A 9,025-nucleotide genomic window follows, 5' to 3' on the forward strand; every position below is an offset into this window, starting at 1 on the left:
GAAACATGATTTATATCTCACTATAAAAAAATTACATATTAGTTATGAAAAATTTGTTAGTTATTGCGTAATTAATCTTTCACTAACAAGTTTTGTGACATATTAACCATCAAATTGCTACGGAGTGTCTCTTAACTAAATCTGGGTAAGTAATTAGAAAATTATCATTTCTCATTAAATGGACATATATAATTTAAACATAATTACATAAAAGTTATTATAAGAAAAAAAATATTTGAAATATGTAAATGTATTTCATATCAAAACAAATAATTAGAAGAGAAGAAGAAAATTATTTATCTAACAAGAAAAGTTATAAAACCTAAAAACTAAAAGTTATATATATATATATATATATATATATATATATATATATATATAAACTCAATTGAAAAAAATAAATATTATTCATATTCGGCGTAAAATTTTTTGTCAAAACAGAGGTATATTGAACAATATCCACATGAACAAGTTAAGTTTATTTGTCATATTTAGAAAAAAGAGGATGAAATGAATAAAAAAAAAGATAAATAAGTCTTTTCACTACTTTATTAGAGTGTAGAAAGAAATGTTTAGAGATAGGGTGTGGCTCAGATGCTTCCTCCACCTCTCTATTTCTTCTTTTACCCTTTAATCTATTTTTATATTTCTATTTTATCCAAATTTATTTTTAAAATTAAAATTTTATAAACTAACGGATACCAACATCCGTTTAGGTGTCAAACCGATGTCCACCGCATCTCCAACCTCAGTAACTGCGACGCCGAGTCCCTGTCTCGCACCAAGCCTATTGCTGGGATCCGGAAGATTGAGGCGGCGAGGCGGAGGTAAATCGAGGACGGAGCTCAAGCAACTGGTCGACAATAGGTATCGCGACCTGATCGACTCTGCCGACTCCATCGTTGGCATGAAGGCCTCCTGCAACGACACCTCTAGCAACATCACCGCCGTGCACGGTCGCATCCGCTCCATCTCCAACAACATCGCCGATTCTGATGACCAGAACAAGAAGTTCCTCTCAAATTTCGCCATGCTCCAACACTGGTGCCAGATTGTTGAGAGTTTCAGGGCGCAGATCTCCCAGCGCAGCCGCGATCGGTTGCTCGATCGCGACCTCGCCATTGTCGCTTACTCCGACGCGCTTGTCGCTTACTCCGACGCGCTTACCGCCGTCGCCGTCATCGACGAGCTCGAGCCTAAGCAGGTAGTTAGTTTCTTCGCATTGAATTCTGGGTTTGTGCCTAGATTTGTGGGTGTGAGTTATGGAGTGATTAGTCGACTAAAGAAAGATTTGTATGGACTTAATTAGTTTAAGATTTGGATGGTTGTTGGATTCGATTTAAACTGATTTTTTTTTATTTAATTTTTTGTAAAACAGGTATTGGGATTGTTTTTGGAATCGAGGAAGTCGTGGATATTGCAAGTTTTGGGGAATTCTGGTCCTGGTGATGCTTCCTCCTTGGTGGTTTCAGTATTGTGCAATGTGTTAGGTATAATTCAGGTTACTGTGGGTCAGGTGGGTAAGTTGTTTTTGCAGGTTTTGAATGATATGCCCCTTTTTTACAAAGTCATACTGGGATCTCCTCCGGCATCTCAGTTGTTTGGTGGGATTCCCAATCCTGACGAGGAAGTTAGGCTCTAGAAGTCATTCAGAGATAGACTGGAATCGATCATGGTGATGCTTGATAAGCGTTACATTGCTGATACTTGTTTTGCTTGGTTGAGAGAGTGCTTGAGCAAGATAAGTGGAAGAAATTTGATTGATGTCATTGGCAGTGGTTCTGCTGGGAAAACATGCTCCCCGTCAAAGTCATCGACGGACTTGTCACCCTCGCCACCGGCTGTCCTAACTATCGCGGAGGAGTGTCTCCTGTAGTGCTGATTCAAAAACTTGGGGGAGGTGAGGCTGGGGGAGGTGAGCTGTGAGGAGAGAGGAAAGTAGAGTTGAGGTTTAAAAGTAAAAAGGGTAAAAAGGTAAAAAGAAAAGGTTATTATTGTAATAAAAAAAGGTTGGGAAGGTGGAGGATGGAAAGGGGGAGGTGGAGGGAACAACACCCTTAGAGATATTGGTCTTGTGGCCCATACTCTGTCCTGTGGCCCAATTATGTAATTAGTTATCGGGTGTTGTTCCCTCCACCTCCTCATTTTTTTTTTACTTTTTTTATATTACTAAAATAACCTCTTTTTCTTTTACTTTTTTAACCTTGTTTAATTTAAGTAACCCTAGATTTCACTTCCCAATTTTCTAATTCACTCAACTCACGGTAAGAGCAGTCCCACCTCCTCATCACATCCGTTTCCCCTTCTCCCTCACCCTAAATCCTTTTCATTTTTTTCTAAACTCTTACTCCCAAGTTTCCCAGTCCTCTCTTCTGTTTGTTTTTGGGCATTTCGTGGTGGTGCGTTTTTGGTTTATGCGGCGGTATGGTGGGTGTGTGCAGCGGTGCGGCGGTGTGTTTCGTGGTTGGTGCGTTTCTGCCACTTGGTCTCGAGGTTAGTTTCTTTGTTTCTTCTTCCGGCCATGACAGAGAAGCTTGTTTTGTTTGGTTAGTTTTTTCTTCCGCGAAGGTTGATTTTTTGTAAATGTATGTGATATAGTGTTGTGCTTCGTTTCTTCTGCTTTTCTGTGTCTAAGTGCTTCGTTTATTCTGCTTTTCTGTGTGTACGTATGAGGAGGAAGACGTCTAGGCCTCAACGGATGTCGCACATCCGTTTCGCCCTGAAACATATGTGAATATCCGTCAATGGATGGTCATATCCGTTTAAGGGAGGTTTCGACATTATTATGGTTAGGATTATTCACTCACCTGTTTTTGCTCCAGAGTGTACCACTGCCTTCAAAGCCTAGAGAAGATTAAACTTCTACCTTCTACCAATTACAGTTAAAGAAGACACAAGAGTCTAACGCTGATCTAGTTCTTGCTCTGCAGGACCTAGATGAAATGCTGAAGCAGAAAAATAGGGAAATGTGTAGTCTTTCCTATAAGAACGAAGAGGATAACATCTCTCGTGAGTCAGAGGGAAAGCTCTCTAATTCTGAAACGGATGATGAACAGAAAGAATTGGAAGAGCTAGTTAAAGAGCACAACAATGCTCAGGAGACTCACCTACTTGAACAAAATATTATAGATCTCTATGGTGAAATAGAGATGTATAGGAGAGACAAAGATGAGTTAAAGATGTAGATGGAGCAGCTTGCACTAGACTATGAGATACTGAAACAGGAAAACCATGATATTGCATATAAGATGGAACAAAGTGAACTGCAAGAACAATTAAAATTACAGTATGAATGCTCTCCAGTCAAAAGGATAAATTTTTATTAAAGGATAAAATAAGAATAAAAGAATAAAGTAAAGGGTAAAAAGGAAAAGGAGAGGTGTAGAGAGCAAATGGGGAGGTGCAGGAAGCAACACCCTTAGTTATCTATGGGCCATTTCTGGCCCTCAAAAAGTGTCCTATGGGCCACGTTGACTAATGTATAAACTTATGGAGATATTTGTTTCACGATTTTTTTTTCATTACCAAGAATACTAAAGTAGGAATGTGTATTATCTTATTTTTTAGAAAGTTGTAAGAAAATATTTGTCATTATGTTTACTTCCAGTCCTTCATTTTCTTTTAAATATAAAACTATAAGATAAGATAGAATTGGAAAATATTAAAATAAATTATTCCAACTGTTTTTTTATTCCAGTTGTACGTGACTTTGTCATGTAAATTAAGTTAGTCAAATTTTATCACATATACCAGCTTCATTATTTATTTATTTTATTTAATGAGAAATGACATATATAAATTAAAACCGTTGAATATAATCCAATGCACAAAAATTAGGTAATTAATGTGTCATGTCATAGGTTGATGCATGAGTTTGAGAAATTGGATGGTCCGGTCTAACAAGGGATGAAAATAGAAATATCCACTCGTTAGAATAAGCTCTAACTATAACTTTGATATCATATTAGAAAGTGAGTTTAAAGTCTAACTCAACTCTACAAAACTGGTTTGTAAAGTGAAATTTACAGCTCACTTATATATTATAGATTGAACTCGTCTCTAATCCACGTCCACGTGAGACTTTCACCTTAACTAGTCTATATTGCGAAGTTTATGAATGATAACATGTATAAGTAACAGAGAATGAATATTAGGGGCAAATGTAGCAGATTGATTAACTAATCCCATGTTCTGAAGAATGAAAAATTTGATAAGATGATGAAAAGCAATTGTGAGTGTGTACTAACGAGAAAGTATAAAAATGAAAGGTATGATTGATGTGCAACCTCAAAGCATGTTATCAGCACGAGATGGCAACCTCTTGAAGAAATTACTAGGCAGTGAGGGTAGCTTGCTTCTGAACTTGGGGTGCCTGAGCCAGAAAATGGCAGCAACTGAAGCGACAACCTTGAAGGGTGTGACATACAATGCCACAGCAGCAAGGAGGCAGAAAATGATAAATAGGGTTGTGGCTCTAGGGTCTCTCCAACTGAGCAGAGTGTGAAATCTCTCACCCTGAGTTGCAATGTCTCCTACAACAGTTTGTATTCTCCCAGCCACACTCCTTAGCCTATCATACCTCATTCTTATCACATCCTGAGCCTTTGAAGTGGGAAAAGTGTCAAACTCTTCATCAAGTTCATCTGGGCGTGCTGCTTCTGCCCAAGAAAGTTTGGTGTCCATTTCTGGAGGGTGCCTTGGCCTCAACCTAAAGTTCCATATTCCAATGAGAAACATGTAGAGGAACATGGTGGGGAGGATCAGTTCAGGGTAACATATCAAGATGAAAAAGAGAACATGCACTAGAATTGTGGTCACTGGATTCTTCCACTGTTGCACCTCACCAAGCCACCTGCTCATTGATATTGCACCTGAAAAGAGTGACACAATTCTGAAGAAATTGGCTTTGCTTCTTCTCATGCTCCATATATGAGAGTCCACGTCCAGCATGTACTCCACAACCTCTTTCCTCAGTGGTGGTTCTGCTCTCCCAAGCCTCACTGCCACAATGTTCATAGCCTGGTACCTCAGACTTTCCAACTGGTTCACCGTGAATGGATGTAGGTAATGCATTTTTGGCAAAAAAGGGTGTCCATAAAGGTAGATTATGTGAGCCATTGAGAGACAGGTGAAACGAATGGCCAATTGAAGCTCCCCCATCTTCTTCAACCCAGAGGGTTTCAGAACAAGTAGAGGGTATGAGTTTGTGTAAATCCTATCCATTTCCAAGGTTGATAAACGAATCCTCACCTTGCCAATTCTTGAGTCAATTTTGGCTCCAGTTCCTTGAGTTTGGCCTCCACCACCACCCAGATGGCAGTTGTCAAACACCCCAAAAGTTATGACAGTGCAAGGATCATAGACTTCCCATGTGTATTGCTCATTCCATTTGGGATTAAAGCTCTCGGTGATTGTTCTGGTTCTCACCCATTTCTGACCATACTTGGCCACACAATAAGCATCTGTTGACCCTTTACCATTGTTTGTCTTCATAGATTGGAGCCCTTGAGCACTGAGTATCCCGACTTCAAGAATCCCAATTGGCTGCTTCCAAAGTTGTCTGGCAGTTGGCCTTGTGTCACTGATATACATTGTGAATTCATCTAGCACATGATAAGCACCCTCAAGACACACCCTTAGGTGAATCCTACTTGAGAACTTGGTCTCGTTCCTCTTGTCACCCTCCAACACACCAAAGCCAAACCTCTCAAGGTTGTACCAGTGTGAGTGCACTGCTCTGTGATCCAAACGGATCTCAAACTTGTTAAGTGGCAAGGCTATTTTTGCCACAACCTCATCCTTCCCAGGGGAAGCCTTGTTCTCAACCGTTAGCACAAGCTTTTCCTCAAATGGCTCAGCTGCCACAAACACCAAATCTTCATTCCACATGGGGTTTGGTGTTTTTGCTGGACACAGCTTGGTCTTGAGCACTTGCTGTCCAACTTGACCCTTCACAAAAACTTGGGGTGGCTGGCTTTTGTCCTGTGGCTCCACATCTTGAGCTTCAATCACATTAACCCTGAGATACCATAGTTTTGGGTTAACATAAACCTTTGACCTGATATTATAAACCCCTTCTCCTTTAACTGAAGCAGAATCTGAATGCCAAGCCTCAGGGAATGCTTCATCAGCTTGTGTCCCCATCCAAACTGCAAGCATGATCTCTCCTCTACTCCTTGCTTCCCCTCTGAGATTCTCAAGCCTATACCACTGAGGAGCCAAAGGGCTATCTGGGGGTACCCTTGTTGGCACTTCATGCATGTCAAACTCCACTTTCCCAATGTAGTCATCTCTGGCCACCATGTCTTTGTCTCTCACAAATACCTCAACAACTGAGGACTGAATCTTCTCCTTTGAGAAAGCAAAAACCTGCTTCCACTCAGGGTTTGTCTTCTTCTCAAAATGCCTTGTTTTCCCCTTGTAGTTTCCAACCTTTACTTCAACATAAGGGTCAACGTTGCTGGTGACGGGATTTGGTGGAAGGTCCTTGGCCTTGACAACACGGACATAGAGGTAGAACATCTGTTCCACCAAGTCATAAGTGCTTGTGGCTCTCTCACTGTATAACCAACCACTCCCTCCACGTTGCCCTCCATGTGGCCACCTTTCTCCAAGCTCTGGCTTTGTGTCCTTCAGCTTGTAGTCCTCTTGGTTCCCCTTTGCTGCTGCTGCTGCTTGAGAACTCATGCTTTCGACTTTGGAAACTTCACCTTTCAAATTTCTTCTCGGTGTTCAACCTCTAATTCATGTGTCTAGGGAAACAGAACATGAAAATTCGTTCGTGAAAGATAAATATACTGCGAATTTTCTTTTGGTTTAGATGCTTATGTCTTGAACCTGATTCCAACAATGGTATTACTCATTACAATGAGAGAGATGGTGCCATTGGAGTCTCTCCAAAATAGAAATGTGAGCTTCAAGTTTTGTGACCTTTTATGGCACTAATATATGAAAGATAGTTACTTGTCCGAATCATGTAGTGCCACTCTGGTTCGGGTTTTTAATCCAATTTATTTTCAAAATTACCAATTCGACTTTCCTTTTAAAAAAATTATCTTTTGGGTTAAGTTGCCTTGTTTAAATATGACTTTATTTAGAAAAAGTTGTGGTGTAAATTAAAATTGAAATTGAAATTGTTATGTCTTGTAAATTTGTGATAATTTTAGTTATAATTAATTTTGAATTAAAGTTATATTTTTTCTGATGACTTTTGTGTAAATTAAATTTTGAATTAAAATCAGGATTTTTCTATAACAATTTCAATATAATTGATTTTAAATTAAAGTCATATATATTTTTTTATTTTAATGTAATTAATTTCGAATTGCACTGAATTCGTGAAAGGAGATGAAAATTTTATTTCAAAATCAATTACACCAAAATCATAAAAAAGGATGGCGACTTCAATTTTAAATAAGTTATATTAAAAATATTAATTTCACTTCAAAACTTTAATTTACTTACAATAATTCGACGACTTGACTTCCATTATTCAAAGTTGTTTATAAACATGACAATTTTTTCAAAGTCGTGTTTACATAACATAATTTAATCATATGGATTTATTTTTAAAGAAAACTCAAATTGATAATTTTAAAATTAAATTAATCCTGTTAGGTTAAAAAATCGATACTCATGACTCCTTTGATGCTTTATTCACTCTTTATTTTAATTTCGACTCAAAATTAAATACTTGGTTTATTAAGCTTATTTTTTTAAAACAGAAAAATATTCGATCAATTTTGTTAACTTTTATAAAGTGTTTTTAGAAAATAAGTGATCATTTTTCTAACTTTAATATTTTACCAAATATAACTTAAACATTAAGTTGAAAATTTTGTTATATACTTATTTTTTTATATAAAAGTTTCTGTACTTCAGTTATCTCATTTCAATCTCAATTTTAATCATAATCAATCTTATGAAGTGAACATAAAATTTAATCCAGTTTATAAAGGCTAACTCAAATGCTATATCGATATTAAATGAGTTTTCCCCTTTCTATATCATAAGAGTTGTACCAATTTCAAGACACTTTATCATTTGAGAATCATTGTGCAAAAAAGCTTCAAGATAACTTTCTCCTTTTTTGTTAATCTTGGGTGGGAAACTGAGCCTCTTTCAAAGGTCACTTTTCTGAAAACTAGAGAATATTTTATTTAGGCATATAGAAAATTAAGAGGAACCCATTAAAGATTGAAAATGGTGATTGAGAAAAATGATACAAAGGTGCTTTCTTTTTCCTTTTTTATTTATTTATTTGGCTAAAGATATCAATGTGCTTTTCTAACCATGCTAGAGGAACATTCCACAATTTTGTGCTTCATGTAGACACTTTGATAATTAAAGTAAAGGTAAGAAAAGGCACTACTAAAAATTCCATTTTTTTTATAAAGGTTTATTGCCAACCCATTTGAGAGGACAAAGATAGTCTTTTTAGAATAAAATCGCTGCCCACTTTCATTGATTCTCTTGTCTTTCTTTCATAACTTTTAAAAATGGCAAACTTTTGTCGCAAAAAGACCATTTTGCCCTTAACCTATCTTGTTGAAACTTTGATACATGATATGAGATATGTGTGTTGTAGTAATTTGAGAAAGTGTATATGAATTGGGTTGAAGAAGACAGAAGTAATAGTGAATAATGAAAGAAAAAGGAGAAAACAGCATGACCATGGAAGGGTATGGAGTAAGTGAAGTTCAAAAGATGCTTTAGAAGGTTATTCTCTTGTCTTTATTAGTCTTTAATTTGATGTTAGATAGACATGGGAATTTTTTTTTTTGTAGTGGGAAGAATGATAAATTCCATAGATTTAGTCGAATAATGTTGGTTCTGTTTTATTGGCTGTGACTTGTGTTCAATATATACGGTTACTGGGTTTCAGGCTATTTGATCTACTAATGTTTATGTTACGCTACAAGAACCTCCTCACTCTCCTTCAAAACCTTTCCTTGCCCATGTCAGATTTTTAGCTTATTTTCTTTACCTATCCAACAAGTCCCTTGTACGCATTCTTTTCATCTCC

The 9,025-nt window shown here is 37.2% G+C and overlaps 2 protein-coding genes across 2 annotated transcripts; one reads left to right on the forward strand and one right to left on the reverse strand.

Moving 5' to 3' along the window:
- The first annotated feature begins 727 nt into the window (after nt 1-727).
- Nucleotides 728-4,370, forward strand: LOC111242242. The gene is made up of 3 exons (XM_022784560.1): nt 728-1,204; nt 1,379-2,493; nt 4,269-4,370. The coding sequence occupies exons 1-2, from the start codon at nt 728-730 to the stop codon at nt 1,640-1,642; spliced, it is 741 nt and encodes a 246-aa protein (XP_022640281.1). The 3' UTR covers nt 1,643-2,493; nt 4,269-4,370.
- On the reverse strand, nt 4,017-6,922 carry LOC106769881 (FT-interacting protein 1). Its single transcript, XM_014655668.2, has one exon. It carries the CDS (start codon nt 6,685-6,687, stop codon nt 4,288-4,290), a length of 2,400 nt encoding a protein of 799 aa, XP_014511154.1. The 5' UTR covers nt 6,688-6,922; the 3' UTR covers nt 4,017-4,287.
- Between the last annotated feature and the right edge of the window lie 2,103 nt (nt 6,923-9,025).

Source organism: Vigna radiata, chromosome 8 (assembly GCF_000741045.1).
Source record: "Vigna radiata var. radiata cultivar VC1973A chromosome 8, Vradiata_ver6, whole genome shotgun sequence".
NCBI classification, from domain to species: Eukaryota; Viridiplantae; Streptophyta; class Magnoliopsida; order Fabales; family Fabaceae; genus Vigna; species Vigna radiata.

Bases quoted from the DNA above. Each gene is read 5' to 3' on its own strand.
- LOC111242242 (XM_022784560.1), top strand. From the start codon at position 728: ATGTCCACCGCATCTCCAACCTCAGTAACTGCGACGCCGAGTCCCTGT. The intron at 1,205-1,378 runs GTAGTTAGTTTC...TTTGTAAAACAG, and splicing joins ACGAGCTCGAGCCTAAGCAG to GTATTGGGATTGTTTTTGGA.
- LOC106769881 (XM_014655668.2), bottom strand. From the start codon at position 6,687: ATGAGTTCTCAAGCAGCAGCAGCAGCAAAGGGGAACCAAGAGGACTAC.